The 27,588-nt window shown below is 45.1% G+C and overlaps 1 protein-coding gene across 1 annotated transcript in view; it reads right to left on the bottom strand.

The window, feature by feature from the left end:
• The window catches only part of LOC144761286 (cysteine-rich venom protein-like), a 345,826-nt gene extending 331,224 nt beyond the window's left edge, over positions 1-14,602 (bottom strand). Inside the window, exon 1 of the mRNA XM_078646738.1 lies at positions 14,565-14,602. Coding sequence (XP_078502864.1) covers positions 14,565-14,571 — 7 coding nt within the window. The 5' untranslated portion in view covers positions 14,572-14,602. The remainder of the gene's footprint in view (positions 1-14,564) is intronic.
• Positions 14,603-27,588: the final 12,986 nt, after the last annotated feature.

Genomic DNA, 27,588 nt, shown 5'->3' with positions numbered 1-27,588 from the left:
AGCGCAAATTGAGAATAACTTCCCATTCATTCATATGGGCCTCCTGGCCCATAGAAATGAATGGGAAAGTATTTAATTGCGATTAGCAATTTGCTAATCGCAATTAAGGAATTTTAAGGAATGGCTAAAAAATAGCGAATTTCTTCATACATACCATTTTGCGATTTCTAAATAGCGATTCCTTAAAAATCGCTATTTAGGAATCGCAAAAGGGTATGTTGATACATATGGCCCATAGTTGTGCAAGATCAGGGAAACTCACAAGTTCAGGCCAAGGGAATGCAGGCCGAATGCAGGACTAATGCAGGCTAGCCCCATTGAAAGAGTTACTTTTTCATAGTCCAGTGCAAATGTTCACGGTGGAGGAGCAGGGAGAGCGCGGATGGTCATCTCTGTAGCACGAAGGGCAGGCTGGGCATCTTGGACAGTCTTTCTTGTAACACAAAGACCAGTTGGTCGCCATGGCTGGTCACTGCTCGATCTTTGCATTGATGGTCACTGAGGGCTGTTGTTGCTTTAGCATGCCGCTTCGTGTATGCAAATGCATGCATGCATGTTTAGCATTGTGGCAGGCGGTGCAGAAAGCACCGCCCGCCACAATGTTAAAAATTAGGGATGCGCCCGCCACTGTGGCGGGCGCATCCTAATGCCACCATCAGCACCCCCGCCCCTATGGCAGGTGGTCCCTTTTTCCGATGGGATGGCGGGCGGACAAAGTCTGCCCGTCATCCTAATGGGGGCCTTAGTGTGTAAAAATGCTGGTGTCTACGCCCTATGAAGTGTAAGTGATGCTGGGAATGTCTCTTCCCTCAGCCTTCCTTGCACAATGACTTATCACAATCTGGGAGGAATACACAAACACCAACAGAGGAGCCATTCACAGCAATGTGACCAAGGGCACTGGCAGAAGGCACACATGGTAAGGGCAAGAAAATTGCATCCTTTTGAAAGTGGTGTTTTCAGAATTGTGACATAAAATCATACTTTACCATCAAAGGGATTTTTCATTTGAGTGTAAACAAACACCATATTTCTATTTGCTCCCAATCCAAGGTTTTCACTTCTTAAATGTAATGAGGTAATCCAGTGTTAGTCAATGGTTAAGATGGGCCTTACAGTACTGACAAACTACTTTAGGAGTTTTTCACTACCAGGACACATAAAAAAACTTAATCCCAAATGTCCTATCTTCTGTTAGTAATGCCCCCTGTTCGAAGAGCCTTTAGGGCCTACCGTAGAGTTGACTGTAAGCAATAATAGGAAGGGTAAGACCTGGTTGAACTGACAGTTTAAAGCTACCCTACAGGTTGTTGTGGCAGGCTGGAGACATGCTTTAAAGGGCTACCTTTGGAGGTGGCACATTAAGTACTGCAGGTGCATCAGAAGCTTTAAATATACAGGCCCTGAAAACAGGTAGTGCAATTTACTAAGGATTTACAAATACATTTAATTTGCCAATCAGTGGTAGAAAAATGTTACAATGTTTTAGGAAGAGCACAACACTCTTGCACTGGTTCGTAGTGGTAAAGTGCACAGAGGCCTAATGTCAACAAAAACTAATTCAGCAAAACAAGAGGGGTGAAGGCTAAATGTTTGGGGAAATCCCACATCAAGGATGTCAGATCATGCATAGCTGTATTTTACTCCCAGTTGATCTAACTGCACCAGAGGTTCTTGATAGCTTAATACGCTTGAGTGTTTCTTTAATTCTCATGTACCTTTTAGAGGGTTTCACCTTGAACTTGACCAAGGTAACAAAAACAGAAAAATGTGAAGTAAGAAACTGGATTATTAGTTAAGAGAGTTGGGAGCCCAGCTCAAGTAATAATCACATTATGTGTCAGGGTAAACAACACATGTCACTAAATAGGCCTGTGCTTAACCCTCTGGTATCTTGACAAAAGTAATCAGGCTTAACTTAGACAAAATGTGTAACATATTTATCCAATAAAATAAAATGAAAACACAACACAATAAAACCCCAAACCAATATAGGAAAATAGGGAAAAGTTTAATAGATACAATTACACAAAAAGAACAAAAGTCCAATAAGTAGAACCAGAGATATAAATGTTTGGAGCGTTTAGTATACATAGTGCCATAAAGCACAAAGCAACTATCGTGGTCATCTGGTTGTGCCGGATCAGGTCAAAGTCAAAAGTTAAGGGTGACTGCAATGGAGCATGTGTTTGATACAGGGAGAACATTTTTCCTGGTGGACAATTTACCTTCTGACTTAGTCCTGTTTCACACAAGAAGATCTTGTTAGCATGTTGTTCTGCAGACTAGATCCGCTGAGTGGCTAGTCGATGGTGGGTTGCTGAAGTCCTAAGGCTCATTTGGAAGTTCGTATTGGTGGGCTGCTGGGCTGTTGTTGTGCCCCAAAAAACTATGTGTCGATCTGAATGTTGTGTTTGCGGGAAACAATAGTTTGTCATTATTGATGTGAAGAGCTCCATGCAGACAAATCTAGGGTTCTGTATCTGGGAATGTCCATTTGGCAATGAAGTCAGATACAGTTCATGTGTTGACCTTGGTGAAGTCTATTCATGTTCATGATGAGACTAGGGATTAGTCTTTTCAACACGAAGAGCTCAGAGATACTTGTTCTTAAGCTGGAGTCCAGTTGTGTTAGTTTTAAAGTTGTAGAAGTACACCCTTCAAACCAGCCAATGGTCCAGGGCCTAGAGGTACCATTTGGGGTATACAGCTCACTCCAAAAGAAGCCAGAAGCAGGGTCAATGCAGGACCAGTTGGTACTGGTCAGCTGGTCAGTGGTAAGGAAAGGCCTCTGAAAGGTTATTGTGTCCTTGTAGCTCAAACAGGTCTGCCAACTGACCTTTGGAGTCACTTCTGGGTTCAATGCAAGCAGGTGTAGTCAAGCCTCAGGCTTCAGACAGCATGGCAGTTCTTGTTCTAAGGCATCAGAGGTCATGGGGTATTCTGATGAAAGGTTCTGGGCTAGCCACTTTTATGCCCATTGCCAGCCTCTAGGTGGGAGACACCTCCTTTGTCGCACCCTAAACTGGTTCTCGTATGTTTTATTCCCTTTTTCCTGGATATGGCTCCAGTGTGCTAGTGAATCAAAGGGCAGGCAGGCTCAGGTGTGAGCTGCAGTTGCCGGTGACAGGGCAGGCATCCTCTTAAGTCAGGAAGTGCCTTTGTACAGCCCTCAGGCTATCCTTTGAAGATTAGGAAGGGCTGGGTACAACCCACAGGCCATCCTGCTTGGAGTGTAACACCCTTCCCCACACCCAAGGTCATTTTGTTCCCTGTCTGAAAGGAATAAACATCACATCAGAGGGGAGCCATTAACAATCATGTTACCCTGGATACTGGCTGAAAGGCACCTTTGGATTAGGCAGAAAAATGCCAATGTTCTAAAAGTGATATTTTCCAAAATAGAGATTCAAAATCTGCCATTACCTTTAAAGATAATTTTGAAATACAATTCAAATGAATTGAAGGAGTATTTTTCTTACTGCTCCTATATTGCACTTAGCACTTCTTAAACATAAAATGGTAAACCAGTGTTAGTCTACGGGAGGCTAGCCTTACCACAGTGAAAAACAGCTTTGGTTTTTGTTCACAGCCAGGGCATGTAACACTTAAAGCCCAGGAGTGCAAATCTTTTTTGAGGTCTCCAACAGACCAATTAGCAGAACTGGATCATGTGTGACCACAAAAAAGCCTTTTTAATGTACAAAGGAACAATTTGCCATTTAGTAACCTATTACCGGATCGCAATTAGGGTTTGCGATTCAGTATTTAGAAGGGGCATGTTTAGGGAGTTCCTTCCTAATAACAACATCGTGGTGGTATGAGTGAATGTTCTGTAAGCAAAATGCAGTTGAAAAACATTCACATTTTATCACCAACTCCGAGTTAGTGATAACAAAATCACAAAAGAAAGGGGTCCGCAAGGGACCCCTCCTCCTTAGTGAATGTTGGTGAAAACATTTTTTAAGAACAGGTCCCACAAACCTCTGCCTACTCTTAAAAAATGAAATGAATTTTGTTTTTTTCATACCGTTTTCCTTTAAGAAAAATGGGCTGCATTTAAAAGAATTTGCTTGATATGAAAGCAATCACAGATACAGTGGTCTGCAAATGTCAGGAGGCCACAGTACCTGTGATTTTTGTGATTCCCATTGGGTTGCAAACCGAGACCTACCTCAGGTGTATTAATGAGGTATGTGTATTTGCAACCCACTTGGAATTGCTAACTCTGTTAAAATCACTTTTGTATATAGCTTTCTGAGATTACTAAATAGTAAATCGCAAAAATCCACTATTAGATAATCGCAACCCGAAAGCTAGGTAGCTGTAGCCCTAAATGTCTAACTTTCTCGGTATCAAGCACCATGCCATATGAGCCTTTAGGGCCTACTTTAGGAGTGACTAATAGGTATTGAAAAGGAAGGTTTAGGCCCAGCAAAATGTTTATTTTGCCAGGTCAAAGTGGCGGTTTTAAAAGTGCGCTACATTCTGCAGTGACAAAACTGAAATATGTTTTACAGTGCTACTTTAGTGGGAGGCACAATAAGAGCTGCAGACAGCTAGCAGCATTCAATGTACAAGTCCTCAGTAATTGCAGTACCATATAGCAGGGACTTGTAAGTAAATTAAATATACCAACCAGGCGTACACCAATTTTCCTAAGACTTAAAGGGAGATTCTAAGCACTTTACTACCATTTAGCAGGAGTTAATTGCACCTAATGTGTTTAATACCAGCAAAAGCAGGTTCAGCTACAGAAAACAAAAATCTGGTATGAGCCTGCAGAAAGGGCAATTACAAAAATACTGGGCTGTTCCTAAGTTAAAGGAATGTACGTGTCCCTGTGGTGTGAAGGATGTTGTAGGGTCTCAAGAACTCCTACAGTTGGGCATCCATTATGTTGGATGGAATGCCCTCACACACCCTTTCAGGTGTCATGCTTCATCATATGGGCTTGCTCCTCATTTGGTCGGCGGTGCAATACCCAACGGGCGACACCTCAAAAAGGGGCTCTTTAGCGGAGATCTTTTATCCAACTACCGTTTAGATGAAGTGCAGGTGTGGGGCCAGAAGTGGAATATTATGCTTCCAGTTTGCGAGTGACGGTATAGTGTGTGCAGTGGTTGGTCGACATGTTTCTCGCTCTAATGCAATTAGCTAGCAATTCTTCAGGACCTATCAGTAGAAAGTGTATCTATGGTGTTAACTGTCTACGTCAATGTGGTTGATGTCTAATAGTCAGACAAGCAATCAAGTGTGTATAGCTCACAGGGCGTGGCTTGGCTGCCGAGCGGAATGGCTGCCTAACTTCGCAGCTCCGCCGATCGGGCACATTAATCCGCCATTTACCCGTACACCCTGACGCTGCAGCTCGGACCCCGCAGGCCCTACAGACAGCAGAGAGCACCCGCCTGGCCCTGCATGACCTTCGTTGAGGGGAATCGCCCGATATCCGAGGGTGCGGGCGGCCAGATCTGCAGCCGCGAAGGGGCCTGGTGCGGCCCTGGAGGCCGGGAGCTCGAGTAGTGGCGAGACCGACGGAGAGACGCGGCGGCCGGTCGGAACACAGCGGGCCTGAGCCGAAGTAACACTCGAAGTCAATGACCGGCTGCGAACGCAATATCGGAGGCACCAAGTTGCTCACCTGAAGAATCAAGGCGACAGCACCTGCACAACAGCCGTTCTTTGACAGAGCAATCACTGGGAGGGCGGCGTGCCAGTGGGGAGCCAGACGGCTGCCGAAGTCGGAGCGCTGCGAGTGCGGGATGGCCGCCGCGCATCTGACGGCATACTACAAGTAAGACTCTGCTGGCGCTAGAGCGACCCTAACCTCTGAAGGGCCAGGCCGGGTTACCCATCACACCTCGCGTTGGGCGCTGCAGGAGGCCCCACACACGCAAACACGACATCGGAACGAACGGGAGTGGTGAAGACAAAGGCGCGAGCCGCCAACTTGGAATGGGATCGAGGGCAGAGGACAGAGTGGGCCGACGGAAGACTCCTGACCAGCGCCACAGGCCCTAATTGTCGCTGCTTTGCCCCCATTTGACCGCCTGAGTGCCACAGGGGACAATAATCTATAATCTGCATAATTGTACTCCTTCACCTGAGCGGATCCTGAGCCCCGGAGTGTAACGGTCCCGAACAAGCACAGATACATAGAGACTCTGCTTCTTGCCCGAGTGACTGTCGGCTCTACGCCACGCGAGAAGGCGTGGAATCGGATCCTTGGGTACTCCGCTGAGCGAAAACACTTCGGGCGCTTGGTCACGCAACACCAGCACGGTGCACCTGATTCGCCACACGTTTACCCATACGCACTGTGCCCGGGAATCACCATGGGTAAACCTGACACACGGCAACCAAAACTCACGTTTGATAAATCAAAGCAGAAAACGCCGAACTCGGACCAGCCTGAAAAGGGGACCTCAGGAGGGGATCAGGACAGATTATCGGCGGAAGACATCCGATCCATGTTCCAGGATTTAAAAACGAGCTTACAGGGGATAGATACTTAAATGGATGCCCTGGCTACGCGTATGGACAGCATGACGCAGAGGATGGACAAGCAGGAGGGTAGAGTTGGAGTGTTAGAGACACGCGTAACTGAAACGGAAGAAAGCCAAACAGACCTCGATAAAAAAGTGTGGGGCATGGACAAAGTGCTGGCCCTGATTCAACTGAAAAATGAGGATTTGGAAGCGAGATCGCGCCGCAACAACGTCCGCATCACAGGCGTTGCGGAATCCACAGACATAGCAAACATGGAAAGCTACGTTGAACAAATGATGAGGGACATCTTTGGGGAAGAACTATTGCCGATGTTCCTTGTGGAGAGAGTGCATAGATCTCTAGGGCCCAAGCCCAAACCAGGAGCGCCACCGAGAACCATATTGGCACGCATCCTCAACTACAGAGACCGCGACACGATCTTGCGGCTGGCGCGCAGTATGGAGGATTTGCAATAAAAAGGAAATCGGATCGGGGGTTGGAGCGGGAGGGGAGGGAGGACATGGGATTTGGGTGTTTTGCTTGTCTATGTTACTTTGCGGAGGCGCTTTACTGAATTGGTCACTATTGTGTAATTGGTCTGACAACACTACAATGATTAATATGTGCGATCGGAATGAAAGGTGCTTGCTCTGGGGATGGTCGGGGGAGGCTGCGCCCACGATTGGAATGGGGGGAGCCCTGCCCAGGCACTCACATACAAGGCAGGCCCCAGTGATCCACGTGCTGTCCGCCCACCTTGAAATGAGGCCAACGGAGCTCACAGATGGCGCTATGCTATGAGCGAGCAGACATACACACGTACAGATGCAGCTATGACTTCTATACAATGCTTATCTTGGAATGTAAGGGGCATGAATGATAAAAGGAAAGCGAGACTGATACACTCCTATCTGATAAGTAAACACGTTGACATATGCCTGTTGCAGGAAACCCATTTAACAAACACCAATGCATTGATGCTCAAACCCGCTAGGTGGGGGGAGATAGTCCATGCATCCTACTTGAATTATGCATGAGGGGTAGCGATCTTAATCCGTAGAGGATTACATTGGAGAACGCATACAGCTATTACGGATCCAGATGGGAGGTATATAGTGCTCCAGGGTACGTTGTGTGGAATGCAAATATTGCTGGTGAATGTATACGGCCCGAATGATGACAATCCTGAATTTTTCGGCGAACTGTGGCACAAAATGCAGGCATTTGGCTCAACCGCGCTATTTGGGGGGGGAGATTACAATGTGGTCCTCTCCGACACTCTAGACAGACAGGGTACAGCCCGAGAGCACCACCCGAAGGCGGCTGAAAAACTGGGTGACATTATTGCCGAAGCAGCGCTGGTAGACTCCTGGAGGCTCCTACACCCGGGGACACGCACGGGCACATGTATTACTGCACACAGAGCTGCCTGGTCACGACTGGATTACTGGTTGCTGTCTAGAGACCTTCATGCCTCTGTCCTGGAGGCAACACACCTGCCGAGATCCATATCTGACCATGCGCCAGTGGGGGTGACACTTGCCACACCGACACAATATGTACAACCATTTAGCTGGAGATTTCCCTCACATGCACTGTTGGATCAGGTATTTAGGGAAGAGTTACGAAATAAGATATCGGAATAATTTGAACTAAATGAAGGGTCTGTGTACTCGCCGGGTACACTTTGGGAGGCCTGCAAGGTGGTCACTAGAGGTCACTGCATGGCACTCAAAACGGGCATGCTGCGCTCTATTAGGCACACACTAGATAGATTGGAAAGAGAGCTCGCAGCCTTGGAGGCCACTCTGCACACGGCACCCACTGACAGGACCCGTGCTGACCTCAGGGCAAAGCTCACCCAATATCAGGAGGAAGCAGACAGAGAAGTGAGGTTCCTTAATAAATATGTTCAGGCTAGACGATATGGAGAGGGGGACCGCGCGGGAAGGACCTTAGCCAACATGCTGCGCAAACCTAGAGGTACGGAATATATCATGGAGCTAAAAAACGAGGCTGGGAGCACAGTTAGAACACCACCGGACATATTGCGTACAATGACAGAATATTATGAAACATTATACACCTCCAAGGTACTACCAGAAGATCAGGCAATCACTGATTATCTTGATACTATAGCTCTAGCATGGTTCAATAATCGGGCACGGGAGTATATGGACCTGCCGATTACGACCGAAGACATAAGGGTGGCCATAGCAAGCATGCCGTCGGGCAAAGCACCAGGCCCGGATGGCCTCACTGCGGCATTCTATAAGGAGTATGCCGACCTCATCGCACCCAGGCTTCACAAGGTGTATATGGAAGCGATTGAGACAGGGTCACTGCCGCCATCGCTCAGAGAAGCCATGATAATCGCACTGGTCAAACCCGATAAAGACCCGACCAGCCCGGACTCATACCGTCCGCTTTCCTTAATAAATCTGGACGCTAAGATTTATGCAAAGCTACTGGCCGACAGGCTGACGCCGATGCTGCCCCAGATAGCACTGTCGGATCAATCGGGATTTGTAGCGGGCAGGTCAACTTCCCATAACTTGCGCACACTATTCGGCCTATTTCATTATTTAGACCCCAAGGTACAAGCAGCCGCTGCCCTGCTAGATGCCACAAAGGCATTTGATTCCCTCGAATGGAAATTTCTTTTGTCTCTATTCACCCGCATGGGCTTCAGCCTATCATTCATCCAGAAAATTGGCATCCTCTATAATGGCCCGACGGCGAGAGTTAAGGTGAATGGGCAAATTTCAAATCCCATTAAAATCACGAGAGGGACCAGACAGGGGTGTCCTCTGTCACCATTACTGTTCGCCGTTTCCACAGAACTGCTCGCAGCTCGTCTGAGGCAACATCATACACATCGGAGTATAGGCTTTACGTCGAGAGGGCTGCTTGTGTCCATGTACGCAGACGACATAACCATATATATGCGAAACCCGGCGGAAAACTTTGACCCTCTGATGCGCGAACTAGTGAGGTATAGCGGCTTAACCGGCATAAACATAAACTGGTCCAAATCGACTATGCTGCCTCTCACTGAAGACACGGCCAGATGCCAGACCGAATTCCCTATAGAATGGGTGATGGACGAAGTTAAATATCAGGGTATCAGAATCAGTCGCTCAATACAGGACATATGGCTGTCAAGCTCCGGAATAGCAGTAGAGTGACTTGAGTGCAAAGTTAAAAAATGGAAGACCTTACCACTGTCCCTGATGGGCCGTATAGCCATCACAAAAATGGTAATTCTACCGAAATTTCTGTACCTTTTTGCGAACATACCCCTGCCGCTTGCGCTCTCTCTCTTCCGACGAATTCGCTCTGCACTCCTGGAACTGGTCTGGGCGGGAAAACAACCGAGAGTAAGCTGGAAACTGCTGACACTTCCCTTCCGACAGGGTGGGCTCGCGGCGCCAGATTTTATATGCGTACAGTGCACAAGCCCAATACTTACACTATTGGCAACATCCGGTACCGTATCAGCCACATGTGGCGATTGAGATAGATGTATCGGCACCCACCCCCTTAGCGACTACTCTGTATCACAAATACAAACGTTCGCCGATGGACATAGACACGGTTGAAACGGTGCGATGGGCCTGGCTGGGTATAGCAAAGCGTGCAGGACTGGCTGAATTATATGCCCCATCCACCGCTAGGTGGTAACCCGCTTTTGAAGCCACTAATGGACAAGGCAATATCGGAAAGGGCACGCAAATGCGGGATGACGAAGGCTAGTGATCTCTACCCGGATGACACATTCGTGTCTCTGCAGGACATGTGCGAATCCGAGGTGCCAACAGCATCAAAGCTACTCCTTTATTACCAATTGAGAGCGGCGTGTAGGGCTTGATACCCAATGTTTCCTGCTGCGCCACCCACGTTGTCGGCTCAGGAAGACATATTAGCCAACAGTTCGCCAAGCAAACTGATTACACGAATCTACAGGATTACGCAGGACACGGCCCCGGTCCTGCAGCCGGACTCGAGACGGTATTGGGAGGCGGAGACGGGTATCAACATAACCAAAAAGCAATGGCCGTTCTGCTGTACTCAGCTTGAACACCTGTCACCTAACTACAGACTTAGATTAATCCATTTTAATTTCTTACATAGAACGTACCGCACACCTACACAATTATTTAGGATGGGCCTACTAGCCGATACTAATTGTTGGAGGTGTGGAACCGTAGACGCTACTTTCTACCACTTAACGTGGGAATGCGAAACTGTGCATACATACTGGGTGCAAGTCTTTGCAAAGATAGGTGAGATAGTGGTAGAGGAAATGAGTCCTGACCCCCTTGTGGCCCTCCTTGGTTTCGTATTGAACATACCATGTGGCCCTAGGAAATTGGTTGCCCTTCTACTTCTGCTAGCGAAGAGACAGATCGCAGTACACTGGAAACAGAGGTCCCCACCGGTAGTCAAGGGATGGTTAAATTCGGCCATGTATTGTAGAGACCAATTGACAGCATATTGGGAACTTATGCCGCAGCGATCCAGGCCGGTAGACATCTGGCAGCCATTGACGACCTGGTTGAATGGGATGGAGAGGGGGGAGTGAGACCGTGGATATGTGGGAAGGATGGCCTAGGATATGCCGTGCGTAGTACTGGATGTAGGCACTGATTTGGGGAGGAGTATGCGGGCAGGGTAGCGGCGAGGTAGTGTAAAACCGTGCGAGACTGGGCATGAGTCGTGCGATTGGATGTGGAGGTTTGACTGCGCTGTGAATCACGTGGGTGTTGATTGGATCCCGGACCCCCAGGCAAGGTAGTCAGGGACGTAAATGTTGTCGCAACAGTACACATCAGTTCTAGGATAGACCAATGTCACATGTGAAACGCTTCTAGTTTGATTCTGTAGTTAATAACCGAATTTAAATACGACAGCAATGTACAAGTATGTAAATGCGTTACCGCATGTCGCGGTCCTGACACTCCTTCTTAAGCTGCCTGCCTTCGGGTTGTTGGCTGAATAGCAGTGTATTACTTGTACAAACAAATAAAAGTTTTTGGGGGAAAAAAAAGAGAAGTGTGTATAGCTCACAGAAAAATAGGTGTTTCCTGCGTCATATCGCTGTCGGAGTGCATCTACCTGGATTGGGAGAAAAGGAGCAAATCACAACAGGTACAGTTATAAAACTAGAGGGTGAAGAACGTACATTCCTAGTGCCATGCTAGATCAAGTGCTGCTAGCTTGTGATTTATAACTAAAATGAACAGGTGTTCGTGCAGATCCTTAGTGAGCGATGTGGTGGGCATACTCATGTGGACAACTGAAGACTGTAAAACCTTATGGTTAAAATTAATAAAATATTTACAATACACGAAATCGCGTCCACAGTGTGGGGTGGTATGGCTAGTAACTCACCAATTTTGTATGTATACAGACCCCAACAGTATCCGGCGGGTTGTATAACGTGTTGAACCTTCAATTATCTGGTGGGTTATAGGAGGAAACCATAATTCAAAGCTTATAACTGGTGGTGTGTGTCACAAACTATTAGTTCAACAACATTCTCAAATTAGTTATAGGTTGGTGGTTATTCCGTTATCCTAAAAGTGGCCTCTGTATTACCAAAAGGAACTAGCACAACATGGCCCTTCCTTTGTTAGTGGACGGTGATCCCATTGTTACCAGGGGATTCTTGCCTATGTGTTGCCTGCGCTTAATGCTTGTTATAGTAAGGTAATGTCCCCAACGATCAAATGGAGCCTGCGTAAGTTAGCCCGTGTTTCAGAACTGCAGAAAGGGCACATTTCCAACAAGTGCCTTTCGAAAAAACAAAATGTTTGTGAATAGATCTACACTATCAAAATACATGTAAAAACAATATTTTGTGTTTACTACGCACACATTCCAACACTGAATGGTGGTTTTGTAACAGCATTTTACTAGTTTAGCTTAGTTAGGTATGTACCAGGCTGTGGCCTTAAGATAACGTATACATAACATAGACGTATATGCTTGTAACAAGAAATATATGGTTTAGTAATGATGACCTGAAAAACTTCCCTTCAAACAGATGGGAGTCCATTTAGTATAAAGTACTATTCAGGAAGCATATAACTCCATTAAAGCTAGACTAGGAAATGCGTACTTTTAAAACTGGCAGCCTCCTTTCTTTGCTTCATTTTTGAAACATATTTAAATACGCGAGATGTTTTGACTCGGTCATTCAACAGATGAACTGAAAACCAGGGGCACATTGTGTATTGTGGGAGAGGCCATAGCACGACTCAGTAGCTGCAGGTGGCCCGCTCTGCAGCCTGAAGAGCTAGTACCAAGCTTGTTAAAACAGTTGCATTCATGCAAGGATTATATGCAGATTTTAGAAGGTTTGTAAAGTGACAGAGGATATTAATCTAAATGAACAGAAAAGACCAATACACTGCCCTGTCAACCATTTAAGTATAGCATGAGGATCTTAGATGGGAAATATAAAGTGATCTCATCTCCTGGAAGTGATTGCTTAAAAGGACGTGGTCAGTCTGGTGGTCGCAGGTCATCCTGGGAGATATGTAAGTAAAGCTGTGCTCAGCAAAGAAGCAGAAGGGACCTGGGAGCGGAACATGATGTTGGCCAGAGGATAAACAGGTAACTTTATGTAAAAAAAGGAGGCATGTGCAGACCCCGTGGTACATCACCAATCCACTTTACAAGAGATAGACTAACACTTATGCAATGTAAATTAAACCCAACCTGCTGTTGGACCTTTGATGCCAGCCTTAGATGTCCAAATGGGATTTGAAGGTATATGCCTGCTCAGACCAATGAGTCCCTGTGTAGTGAGGAGCCCAAAAGCAGAGATTTTTTTACCCCCTGCCCACGTGAGTTTTTCTCTAAGTACACCAGTATGCACTGCTTCTCCTTCTTTCCTAGTCAACCCCTAGATGGATCAAAATAATGGTATACTGATATGACTGCGTTAGATTGCTTCTGGCCCTTATGGGTCATCCTTACAGTGATCCGAAAATTGCTGATTCCTTACCAACTGTGTCCTTACCAACATTTTAGACCTGTATTCGGATAATACTTTAAAAGTGGTTGAATCTAGATCATGTATCTTGGGAAGAGAGAACGCCATTAACACATTTAACAAAAAACTATTATTAATATACTTAATGGACTATTCCTGCTTTTGATGTTCTTCCAATAACTCTCGATTATTAGTAAGTGTCCAACATGACCCCATCATATTCGTATTCTTCTGAGATTTTCTGGTTGACCACAATGGCTCACAATTAATTGCTGTTAAAACATTGTATATATCCTGAAATCTAGGGCCTAGCACTGGTCTCATGTCTGATTGTTTTGCACCTTTTGATAAATTACGTTTGCTCTCTCATAATCTCTGGTCCTAAACTTCTAAATCTCAAAACATTTCTTTTTCCATCTGCCTTCCCCAGTCGTCTGCATTTTTCCCAAAACGTATCCCAATCCAGTATTTTACTCTCTTCAGACTTTCTGAAATACGTTTAAATCATGTCATACCAAAAAGGTGTACATCTTTCTCGAGTGTCTTGTTTGCACAAGTTCTAGCTTGCTGTAGGAGTAAGATTACCATAGCTACAAAAATATGACCCATGGCAGTCGTATTCAGCTTGTTAAAAAAGTGTAGTCTAAGGATTGTACATAACTTAAAAGGTTCGCGATGCATTGTGTTCTGGCTGATGGCTCATTGTCAAATGTTTCCGGACTAATACTCCGGCAAAATGCATTGGTAAATGCACAAATATAAAAAAAAAAAAATCCTAATCTATTTAATAAAAATATTTTGAAAATATACATTAGAAATATTTAATTAATAGAGATATGAGCTGCGTTACGTTAACTCAAATTAAGCTGATAAACATTGCACAATTGCACACAGCAACGCAATTATATTGCAGTTTTATTTTTAACTATGTCAGTCGTGATCAAAATAGGTTAGTTTTTTGGCCAAAAATAATATTACTCTAACAATACAGCAATAAAAGCAAGTATATAATGGTTTGTAAAGTCTCTTTCATTCCAGGTGCCTCTACACATATAAAGATGCAACTTACCTTTCATGGTAAGGGCCGGCTGAGAGATCCGGTGGCGAGGGGCGATAGTCCATATAGAGTCTGAAGCGAACAGTGGCACTCTTTTAATGCCTTGGGTGGTTCTGCAGTTACGTAAGAAGTACTTAAATCTTGGACAAGGTGCTCAGAACAAAGAATACTAATTACAATTCTTTGTCCAGACTTGTTACAGAAGTGATAATTGTCAGAATGGCCACATTCCAGCTATATTGTTCTTACATTACATCAATGTGAAAATTTAAATGTGAGTTCCGGTTGTGAGGACAATCGCACTGTGGTGCTGGTAGGGAGTTACACAAAAGCAAACAACAGAGCTCCACACAATAATATATCTCAGGATCTATCAGTGAGAAAAGTTAATTTGCAAAGGACGTTGTGTTAGGACAGTGAAAAATGTAAATAAGATAAAACACTAAACAAATAAAGTTTATCATTGATAGCTTCATTGCAAACCTAATAATAATAATAAAACTTTGTTTGAGTAATAAAAATCATTACAATGACCATCATTCATACGTTAATTCTCACAATATAATAAAAGACAGAGGTATATAACAAGATATATTTAAAATATGTGCAACCTCTACAACTTTATTGGTTTTTAGGTCCATGCTACTTGTTTTCTACTAGATTTGTGTTTATTGTTAGTAGAACCCTTTGTCCCTTAATTGCTTCGAATATGGGAGACAGTAGTAGATGGTTGAAATATATAACAATAATTACTTAAAACAAACCGAATGTTTTCACCCACTAAAATTCCAATAATGTTCTGATTCCGCACTACTTGAGTTAAATAGCATTTTAGAGGTATAATCAAGTTAATTCAAACCAAAGGCCCGTTCAGTTGGTTCTCAATTGAGAGACAATTATAAACAATTCAACTTTTACATCTATACTAAAAAGAGGACAGATGACCAATCACGAAGGTCTTGCTAGCAGATCCCCAGGCTTTGCAGCTCTTTTTATAATAGGGCAAATCCATACAATAGAGAGCATGCGTTCTAAAATCACAGGAAGCGCAAAGCCTTTAAGTGGGCAGCCGCGGTAACGGTCATGGCTGCTATCAGTTAGAACAATGGGAAATGCCGCTTGTCATCTTTTTGAATTAGGACCAGCCCAATACGAGATTACAGCGGTTGACTTGCTGGCTCTCCCACTGGCTGAACATTTTTGCTGCTCTTTAACAAACTTAGTTAACCGGATATTAATCTCCGGGTTCAAGGATGCAATGATGGCTTGTCGACAGGAGCGAAAGCTGAGTTTGTTCCATTCGCCCCATAGCTGTACCCTTCATTCTTTGAGCAGTGCTTGGCAGAGACATACCGCGTGTTTAATTGATTCCGGGCTAGACCCGCGCCCCTGCACATTGTGATACTGTTTATAGAGCACCAACTAGGTAGACAGTAGATGATGCAGAAAGGGCTACTTCCCCATCCTAGGGACAAAACTCTTTTTGTGCAGAAAACTGCAGAGGTGCAAGACAGGTTTGGCACCGTGATCCCTGACTTGAACCCTGATATTGTAGTGTAGTTCCTATAGTCCCAATAGGCTCTGCGCATTGGAATAACATAAACAATAGTTTAGACGTAGGACTGAGGTCGACTAGGTCTCTATTGAATATGTTAGACTTAATTATGGATGCCAGCTAGCTCAGAGGTCACTAGAAACTTTCTCGAGTAAACAGGAAGGTGTTAACTTTCCTGAATGGACAAGAAGGGATTAGTTTCTGACAACCGCATAAACATGACAACTGTGCTCCCTCCAGAATAAGGAGTATATCTCCAGAGTCGCGGAAACAATAGATAACTATTTTACTCAGTCAATCATGCATACTTAGTTTCACCAGAAGCGCAGAGAAATAGAGAGACGGGCGTTTTCAATAAAAGAGGTTATTTATTGAACAGTCTTCTTTCTCATGGAAGAGAAGTGAGTTGCCACAATTGCAATACTTGTTATAAAGTAAAGTGCGTACAGTAAAAGGAGTATTATAAAATAATACTGTAAAAGCATGGTATGGTTTCTAAGCCATACGGTGTTTAAAATAGATAAAATATATATATAGATAAAACCATGACTAAACGTACTCAACTGGTCTAAGATACGCCTACCACAGTGTACCTAACCTAAGCCTAGTACGTGGGAAGGAGTAAGTGAGCTGCAGTTTTAAATTAAGATAGTTTTTGCCAAGAATCTGAATCAAGAATTCTCTAAGGGTCTAATCAGCTCCGTACCTTGTTTATAGAATGAAGGAGGTCTTGTATCTCTCTCTCAGGACTCGATCTCCCAGCAACCCGCAAGGGTGACCAGGAAACACTGGAGCTGGATTTCTCTGCAGGAGAAAAGACAGCGTCTTTGTCAGTGCGTCAATGGGAGGGTTGGCTTCCTTCGGCACTTGCCACAGCAGGGCGTCGGGCAAGTAGATAGCTGATCTGCTCCAAACCACCATGTGTTTTTAGGGCAGCTGCCGGTATATTTATACCTGGAAGGTGCCGAGTTTGACGTAAGGTTGGACATAAGACATCACTAAGAACTCGCAGTTCTTTCAGGACTCCAGGAGTTCTAGGACAAATCAATACAGATGCAGGGGGAATTCTCGGGCTGCTGGAGGCTTGGTTTGTTTAAGAACGCGTTGTGCTTTCTAGGAGTCTATGGGAGTAGCCTTGCCGTATTTGGACTGCATTGGCTATGACTTAATATGGATATGATTCTTATGCATTTATAAGGATATGATTTGTTATACCCACATAAGGGCATGAATCGGGAATATTTAAATAGGGTCCTAGATACGTTTACAACACCCACTCCACGTATAATGTCTATCATTACTAAAATACTAAGCAATTATAAACATATGACTATGCATGTGTTTTCCATCCCACCCCAAAATACATAAAATGCATTTGAAATGGTATATACACGAAAAATGAGTAATATGCTCTACGTTTTCAAGCAGTGGTATCATTCAGATAATGCATATATAGTACGTTGAAATATTGGCTGAATGAATCACGAAAATTACATTCATGAAATGGCTCTTAAAACAGAAGAGAAGGTCGAGACCATTTCATCACATATTTATACAAGGCTGTACATGTGCTAGAGGCTAAGTCAAAATATTGTCTCTAGAGTTTTCAAAAATAGAAATCTTGTTCTCTAAGAATAGTTCTACTTTAATCAGAGTATCATGTGCCAAAAAAAAGTAAATATTTTGGGAACGGGGAAAAATATTTTCGCTTTCAGGGCAAAAAATAGTTCCACAGTTTTTTAGAAGTTCTGTTTTTCAAAATTGACGGTCGAATTCAGAGTTCAGGGAACGCTATATGCTCAAAAGTTATTCTCGTTTTTAGGAGAGAACATTAACTCAGATAGGGTGGCAAATAATTTGTCTACAACAGTAGGTGAAAGTTGGACCAAATCTGAAAAAGTAGAAATAGCACAGATATGAGAAGATATGAGAAGCATTGCTGTCATCAGTGTTCAGATCAGCAATGGTCACAGAAGGTGGTACCTGTGTGCCGCTTTCATCTCGTACCTCACCGTCACCTAATCGTAATGGTGAGGTCTCAACGAATGAATCATCAGAATAGGTAGCCGCTGGGGACAACACGTTGCATGAGCCGTTACCGAACCAAGCAAAGTGTCGATAGCCAAAGGTACTGCTGATGGTAATGTGAGACAGACGTCCAACACGCATTCTTCTACGCATAGCAGGCATCGTAGAACAGGTAGGATGCAATCTTGCCAGATTGGTCTGAATGAAAGAAACCAGGTAGTATTCAGATCTCTTAGCCAAGCCAAGGCGAGTACTTTAGTTATTCTTTCTCGGTATCTCATCGCTTGGATCGTTTCTTCCATGGTAGCCTGAGTTTTGTTTGTGGCTGGATTTGCCATATCGGAGCAGAAGGAACAAAAATAAAATTCCTGCTACGAGTCCCAAGATGAGAGGCAGGCCGCCAAACACAGAGTGCACGAAATGCGGAAAGATGCTCAGGACTGCTTCAAAGGGTGCTAATAGTCCCGAAAAAATTGTCTTAAATAGATGTGCGATGCCACTGGTATCAGACATGCTTAAAATTTGACCTAACATTTCTACAAAATGCACAGAGCAATTTGTTGATAATAATGCATGTATCTCTGCCGCTGTCCTTGCAACTTGCAGATCATACGTCTCTCTAGAAGAGGTTAAAGGCACAGTTGTTTGTAAAAGAATGGATTTCATTCTGCTTAAAGTATCAATTCGAATAGAAGAGATATTCAGAGAAGGCCATATCGTTGCCTCCTTGTCTGGTTTGCTGTTTAGATACAATACTTGCATACAGCAAGTGACCATGGAAGTTACACTGACGAGATAGGCCCCTCCTGGCACCATGCGATACAAAAGGGGATGATGGACGGAGCGTTTGAGCAAATCAAAAACTCACCCCCAGTTAACTGATCTGGGTTTAATCCATCACCATTCTTTAGCCCACTCAGCCACCCCATTTCAGACATGGCTATATGCAAATAAGTCTGACCCTGTGCCTCATGGGAACAGTCCAGCCCGAACTGCCAAGCCATGTCTTCCATGGACCGGAAACAAGCATCCTGGGACCGGTTTCGGATTCATAATCCTCATCAGCCAGTCTATCTTGAATCCAGTGGCCAAGTGAGCAAGGGACTCACGTCTGAGCATACCCTGCCACACTTAGGGCGAACAAAGCGATACAAAAGGGGATGATGGACGGAGCGTTTGAGCAAATCAAACACTCACCCCCAGTCAACTGATCTGGGTTTAATCCATCACCATTCTTTAGCCCACTCAGCCACCCCATTTCAGACATGGCTGTAGGAGAGTGGGGTCTGCAATCCTATGGTCACCCCAGATTTTTGCTTTTTGCTTCACTGGTTTACGACTTTCCCTGGCTGTGGGCCTGCTAATCAGACCCACAGCTTAGCTGTTCTCTCTCTAAATTGACAACCATTTACTTTAGGTGCATTTACCAATTGGTACTGGGCCACCTTATCAGTCCCTGTACCCAGGGCATAGGTGTACCCAGGGCCTACCAGGGGCTGAAGCATGTATTATGCCACCCCTGGCTGGCCATCTAAAACTGACACAACTGGCTGCATGACAGCTGGGGCAAGGTGGTGTAATCACCCTTTGCTGCAGATATAGTATACCTCTATCTAACCCTAAAATGGACACATATATTCCTATCAGACACTCCTATGGAAGGCCTTATCAATCCTGAAGGCAGAGTGCTTGGAATTATGTGAGATGGTGCTCTGGCATGAGCTTGTCAGGATTGGACCCATGGCAGGCAGTTCTTCGCAGGTTTCCTCCATCACTAAGTACTCTCCCCCTTCCCTCAACTGGACTCTGCTTGTGGCGAATTATCGTTTCGCCTTGGAGTAGTCATTTCCCTGTTGCCAGTGTCGTGGGGCCAGTTAGCGTTCTAGTGTTTGCTTGGAACGCTGGCTCTGTGACTTGGAGCGCGAGCGTTCAGTAAACATCGCACTTCAACTGATTTTCCTCGAGAGGCGGACGTTTTTCTTTCGCGCTCTCTCACAGTTAGTTATTTTCAGTCATAGAGAGTTTAGTTCTGTCAGGTTAGGTTTTTCCTATTGTCCTGTCACCTGCCTGAAGTATTTCTCGGAGTCCGGCGGCTTTTCCCGGCTGCACCAGTTTCCCCTTTTATTACTCGCAAGCCTCTCGGACTTTAGCGAGGCTTCCCCTGTCCCCTAGCCTAGCTTCCAGTACTCCGTCCCTTCTCCTCCATTTCAAGATCTCCGTTTTCCTTTATTCTGGGTCGGCTGGAGCAGCTCATTTGTATTCCTGGCAGCGGTTCCTCAGGCGCTGCATTCACACAGTGACTCGCCTCACAGAGAGCTTCCTAAAGCGGCAAGCAGCTTCAAGTCGGTGAGCTCGTTCCGATATATTCATTCCTGAACTATATGTACTGTTGCTCATCCACTGTTTTCATTGAGCCTCTTTGGAAAACTTGCACAAAAGCTGACAGCAATAGACTTATATTTAAACCTCTTTGGAACTATATTCAGGAGCTTCATTACTCGAACTCAAAGACAGTATCTTCAAGTAGATAAAAATATATATATATATTCTTGTGTACCACCAACATCTCCTGCGCATATGGTCTGTTCAGCTATCATCATCTACACAGCTGTTTAAATAGAGACCAATAAGAGAGCAGCTAAGGCTCACACACGCACAGGTAATTGAGGTTAGGTTCCTTAGAGAGAGTATTAGGAAACTAGTGTATAGAGAAGTCAGAACTTAGTAATGTTGTCCTTATATTTTGCAGAATAACCCCACACCATTACTTGAGCGGGAGAAGATATTTGTGTGAGCAGTCTCTCTGTTTGTTATCCACTTCCCCTTTCCCCGTTATCACTGTCGCAAGAGAAATCCGGCGCAGTGGTGAAGGGGAATTGGGAGCTAGCTTCACCTTGGGTCTGATACTCCAGCGGAGCCGGAATCTTCAGGTACCTTCTGACAGATTGAAGTGCCCGCTGAATTCTCCGCTTGGGTGTCATGGCCGAAGGATTAGACCTCAAAGCCCTGGGATCCATTTTGGAAAATTTACAAAAGCAATTGATAGAAACCAGAGAGGAGGTTAGGAAATCTAATCAGGAGACAAGCTTCCTTCGTCAAAAGATAAATGAACTTACTACTAGTCCAAGTCCTGATTTTGGGGGTTCGACGTCTCAAACCTTTAACCCTTCGCCAGCCACTAGTGAGTTTTCCACACAGGTAGTGCATGCCATGTCTCCCACTATTCCACTAGCCCCTCCCGAAAGGTTTCTGGGGGACCCAAATAAGGCACAGGTTTTTGTCACTCAGTGTTCTTTGCACTATCTCTGTAAACCAATAATTTTCAAAGAAGATCAATCCAAAGTGGCGTTCATGCTGTCGTACCTGAGTGGAGATGCCGCTTCTTGGTCATTGCCTTTGGTGTCTACTAATGATCCAGTGCTGTACAATTTTCAGGAATTCAAGACAGAATTCTTACGAATATTTGATCGGAGAGCAATCTCTCAAACCACTGACAATGAGCTTCTGGATTTAAAGCAAGGAAATCGAGAGTTGGTGGCATATTTAGCGCAGTACAACAAGCTTATTGTTGAGACTAACTGGCCAACAGAAAAAAGAGCAGCAATTTTCTACAGAGGTCTACGTGACGAACTGAAGGATGGACTCTCCCAGATTCCCAAGAGACCCACCGACGTCTCTGAACTAATAGACTTAGTTCTTCAAATAGACCAGAGACAATCTGAGAGGCGTCAGGAGCGGCGAAAGGAAACTCGAATTTTTCCTCCAAGATTTGATCGCATGCGGCCAGAGAGTGTTAAGCTCAAGGAAGAAGTCGCGGTAGAAGAACCAATGCAAATTGGAACTGTCCGGGGACCGCTTAGTACAGAGGAACGGGAAAAGAGAAGACAAGGCAAGTTATGTATGTACTGTGGAGGTTCTGGGCATTTTGTCAAGGAGTGTCCGCGCAGACCCAAGACATCGACATGGGTAAAAGACAAGCTTCACCAGTAGACGGGGTTGCCCTGGTGGAAGCCGAATCTAAGACAACTCCTTTAATTCAGTCATTGTCAAACACCATGCAGTTTTCGGCTCCTCATCTCATCCTATCTTGTCAAATAATTTTTGGAAAAGAACAAGGTGCAAATGTAGCAATCATGATTGATTCTGGAGCTACCGGAAACTTTTGCGATATTCTGTTTGCAAAAAGATTGGGCATTAATTTTGTTAGGAAGGACAAGCCTGAGCCAGTGCGAGCTGTGGATGGAACCCCTTTATCTTCCGGTCCGATAGCTTTTGATACAGAAACCATCTCAGTGATTGGACCTGGAGAACATAAAAGTTGCCTTCGATTCAGTTTAATTGATGCTCCTCAGTTCCAACTGATTTTGGGACTGCCTTGGTTAACAGAGCATAATCCGAAGATTGACTGGGCAAGGAGAACAGTAGATTTGACCTCCGATTTCTGTCTGGAACACTGTTTTCATTCCCATACGGAGAAGACGGAGTCAAGTGAAACTTACTGTTTGGCAAATCAACCGCAAGTAATCTGCGTGGTGGAACTCCCTGAAATTCCTGCACAGTATCAAGATTTAAAATCCGTTTTTGATGAGCGAGGGGCGCAGCGACTTCCTCCCCATCGGGAATACGACTGCACAATTGAGTTGGAACCAGGAGCCTCGCTACCCTGTAGTCGCATATATGCTCTTTCGGAATCTGAAAATCTGCATTTGAAGGAATACCTTGACGAGAATTTGGCTAACGGATTCATCAGGCCCTCTCAATCCCCAGTTTCCTCTCCTCTTTTCTTTATTCCGAAGAAAGACAAGAGCCTGAGGACTTGTATAGACTATCGGGCCTTGAATCTGGTGACCCGAAAGAACCGATACCCGTTGCCACTTATCTCAGAACTTTTGGATCAGGTGAAGGAGGCCCAGATCTACACTAAATTGGATTTGAGAGGGGCTTACCATTTGGCCCGGATGGCAGAAGGAGACGAGTGGAAAACGGCTTTCCGAACTCATTATGGGCTTTTCGAATACCAGGTCATGCCCTTTGGGTTGTGCAATGCGCCTGCGGCATTTCAACATTTTGTAAACGACATACTTCGTGAATTTCTGGATCGCTTCGCAGTGGTTTATATAGATGATATTCTCATTTTTTCCAAGAATACTGAAGAGCATATCCAGCATGTTCGTACCATTTTGGAGTGTCTGTTGGAGAATCAACTTTTTGTGAAATTGGAGAAATGCGTGTTTCATGCAACCAAGGTGGAGTTTTTGGGGTACATACTCTCCCCAGAGGGAGTTTCCATGGATGAATCCAAACTCAAGGCGATCCGAGATTGGCCAGCTCCAAGTTCTGTGAAAGAAATCCAAAGTTGTTTAGGGTTCGCCAATTTTTATCGGCGATTCATTCAGAATTTTTCTGAAAAAGTGAGCCCCATTACTCGTTTGTTGCGGAAGAACGAAAAGTTTTTATGGGGAACGGAGGCAGAAGGCGCTTTTCAATTCCTCAAAGAAGCCTTTGTCATGGCACCCATCTTGCAACACCCGGATCCGTTGGAACCATTTTTTGTAGAGGCAGACGCCTCCAATCTTGCCATTGGGGGTGTTTTATCTCAACGCCATAAGAAGACGGGGCAACTTCATCCAGTCGCCTTTTACTCACGAAAGCTTACTGCAGCGGAAATAAACTATGCCATAGCCGACAAGGAGTTGCTGGCAGTAAAGGTGGCGTTTCTTGAATGGCGACATTATTTGTTGGGAGCCAGGCATGTGGTAACTGTGTTTACAGATCATAGGAATTTGCAGTTCCTAAAGTCCGCGCGAACCTTGACCCCGAGACAGCTTCGATGGTCCTTATTCTTTGCTGATTATGATTTTGTTCTCACGTACAAGCCTGGGATAACCAATGGAAAGGCTGATGCCCTCTCTCGACTAAATGTGGGAGAGAATGCAGAAGAAAAGACTGAGGAATTCCTCATCCCCACAGAAAAGATCGTGGCAGTCGCTGTAGTGGACGAGTTAGAAGAGAAGATAGTCTTGGAATTCAAAAAAGATGACTACTCGAATTGGGAGAATAAGGGTCCAGAACGGCTTGTGGAAGATGGGAAACCTTATTTTCAAGGAAAAATGTTTGTCCCCGGAGAGAAACTACAAGAGGAGACCATTCGAAGGTTCCATGATCAGCCTTTGGCTGGCCACAAGGGAGTTTTGAAGACATTGGAGTTGATAAAGCGAAATTTTCTTTGGCCGGGTATGGAAGCTCAGGTTCGACAGTATGTTGCCACTTGTGAACTATGTTTGAAAGGGAAAAGTCTCAGGCAATCCCCACAAGGTCTTTTAGTGCCCTTACCAGTACCACCTTATCCTTGGCACACAGTCTCCATGGACTTTATTGTTGAGTTACCATCTAGCCAAGGGATGTCAGTCATTTGGGTGGTGGTAGACCAATTTTCTAAAATGAGTCATTTTATTCCTCTCAAGGGTCTTCCTAATGCCACTGATTTGGCCATCTTGTTTGTTCAACACATAGTCAAATTGCATGGAATTCCGAAAGTAGTGATTTCTGATAGGGGGTCCCAATTTGTGTCCCGATTTTGGAGGTCCTTCCTAAGAGGTCTGGGGGTGGATTCTCGTTTATCCACTGGTTATCATCCCGAGACCGATGGACAGACTGCGAGAGTAAATCAAGATTTAGAACAGTATTTGCGTCTGTATTTGTTGGATCAGGAAGGAGATTGGCCCTCTTTACTAGCTCCAGCTGAATTTACCTATAATAACTCAGTGCATACCGCCACTGGGTTTTCTCCTTTCTTCTTGAATTCAGGTAGACATCCCAATATGTTGGTGGGCAGAGTTGTAAGGAAAGGATGTTCCAGCAGCTGAAGAAGTCATTCATAAGTTACAGATTGCCCTGCAGTCAGCAACTGCAAACTTGGTCAAGGCTAAGGCAGCTTTTAAGCAGCAAGCAGATAAGGGTCGCAAGGCTAATCCAGTTTATCTTCCTGGGGAGCAGGTTTGGGTTTCCACGCGCCATATGCGCTTGCGGGGAAATCGGAAGTTTCAACCTAGGTTTGTGGGACCCTATTCAGTGGACAGAATGATAAATCCCGTTAGTGTGAGACTCCAATTGCCAAAAACATTGAAAATTCATCCAACATTCCATGTATCTTTGATTCGGAAAAATCCACCAAATCTTCGTAAGGTTCTTCCACCTGTTCCAGTACAGGTAGATTCAGTGGAAGAATATGAAGTAAAGAGAATTCTAGACTCTAAGATCAGGAAAGGACAACTTTTCTATTTAGTGGATTGGAAGGGTTTTGGTCCTGAAGAACAATCTTGGGAACCCAGCTCTAATGTTCACGCCACCAGATTAGTTAGGGAGTTTCACAAGACTTATCCACACAAGCCTAGGAAGGGGGTTTTGGTGGGGGGTACTGTCAGGATTGGACCCATGGCAGGCAGTTCTTCGCAGGTTTCCTCCATCACTAAGTACTCTCCCCCTTCCCTCAACTGGACTCTGCTTGTGGCGAATTATCGTTTCGCCTTGGAGTAGTCATTTCCCTGTTGCCAGTGTCGTGGGGCCAGTTAGCGTTCTAGTGTTTGCTTGGAACGCTGGCTCTGTGACTTGGAGCGCGAGCGTTCAGTAAACATCGCACTTCAACTGATTTTCCTCGAGAGGCGGACGTTTTTCTTTCGCGCTCTCTCACAGTTAGTTATTTTCAGTCATAGAGAGTTTAGTTCTGTCAGGTTAGGTTTTTCCTATTGTCCTGTCACCTGCCTGAAGTATTTCTCGGAGTCCGGCGGCTTTTCCCGGCTGCACCAGTTTCCCCTTTTATTACTCGCAAGCCTCTCGGACTTTAGCGAGGCTTCCCCTGTCCCCTAGCCTAGCTTCCAGTACTCCGTCCCTTCTCCTCCATTTCAAGATCTCCGTTTTCCTTTATTCTGGGTCGGCTGGAGCGGCTCATTTGTATTCCTGGCAGCGGTTCCTCAGGCGCTGCATTCACACAGTGACTCGCCTCACAGAGAGCTTCCTAAAGCGGCAAGCAGCTTCAAGTCGGTGAGCTCGTTCCGATATATTCATTCCTGAACTATATGTACTGTTGCTCATCCACTGTTTTCATTGAGCCTCTTTGGAAAACTTGCACAAAAGCTGACAGCAATAGACTTATATTTAAACCTCTTTGGAACTATATTCAGGAGCTACATTACTCGAACTCAAAGACAGTATCTTCAAGTAGATAAAAATATATATATATATTCTTGTGTACCACCAACATCTCCTGCGCATATGGTCTGTTCAGCTATCATCATCTACACAGCTGTTTAAATAGAGACCAATAAGAGAGCAGCTAAGGCTCACACACGCACAGGTAATTGAGGTTAGGTTCCTTAGAGAGAGTATTAGGAAACTAGTGTATAGAGAAGTCAGAACTTAGTAATGTTGTCCTTATATTTTGCAGAATAACCCTACACCATTACTTGAGCGGGAGAAGATATTTGTGTGAGCAGTCTCTCTGTTTGTTATCCACTTCCCCTTTCCCCGTTATCACTGTCGCAAGAGAAATCCGGCGCAGTGGTGAAGGGGAATTGGGAGCTAGCTTCACCTTGGGTCTGATACTCCAGCGGAGCCGGAATCTTCAGGTACCTTCTGACAGAGCTGAGCCCGTTTGCAGCTTGCAGAACAAAGTCCTAATAGCTGTTCCATGATAACGCTATACCATATACTCTTAAGTGCATTATCAACCTCGCGGTTAAATGCTAACTCTGGTATAACATTATCAAAACATGTCGAGTAAGGTGTCATACGATTTGGAATACTACCCCCTCGCCAATTCTGGCGACGGGGGTAACATTCCACCCTTCTAGAGGGACACGACATGTATGTAACTGTGAACCCCGGTTAAAGTTAACTCGAGCCTCAGCATCACAAAATGGATGCTGCCACCACAGACACAAATCTGACCTCCTGCTGCTGGGAGTCCTTCCAGCGAGGATGGCCTGGACAAAGGGTTTCCTGCCTTGGGAGGTGCTAGCACCACCCCAGACAGGATTTTGTGTATTGAGGTAGGGAGGCCTGAAAGGAATGAGACATGCCTGGGGCACACAAGGTGCCCTGTGTATACACCGGTTCAAACCAGTTGCTGGGGCATCCCAGCCCCAGCTCTGGCGGGAAACCGGACAAAGGATAGGGGGTGTAACAACCCCCCTTCCTGGTCCCACCCAGGGGAGGGACCTAGTCAGTAGTGCAGCCCCCTTTAGGAGAATAAAGGTAGGAGCTGGTCCCATTCCAAATTAGATTATCCTGAACTATTCAACAAGAAGAAACTCTGGCCTTCGACGTTCTGCTCCACAGAAGACTGAACAATCTCCCTTGTGGACAAGGAGTGTCCACCCTGCAACTGCAGGCACCATCAAGCGTCCAGCGGCTTAACCTTGTCGTCTTCTCTCGAGGATCCAGACTTCAGAGCCC

This window comes from Lissotriton helveticus, chromosome 6 (assembly GCF_964261635.1).
Source record: "Lissotriton helveticus chromosome 6, aLisHel1.1, whole genome shotgun sequence".
In the NCBI taxonomy this organism is placed as follows: Eukaryota; Metazoa; Chordata; class Amphibia; order Caudata; family Salamandridae; genus Lissotriton; species Lissotriton helveticus.
Note: the sequence above shows the minus strand (reverse complement) of the source record. Positions and strands in the feature narration are given on the sequence as shown.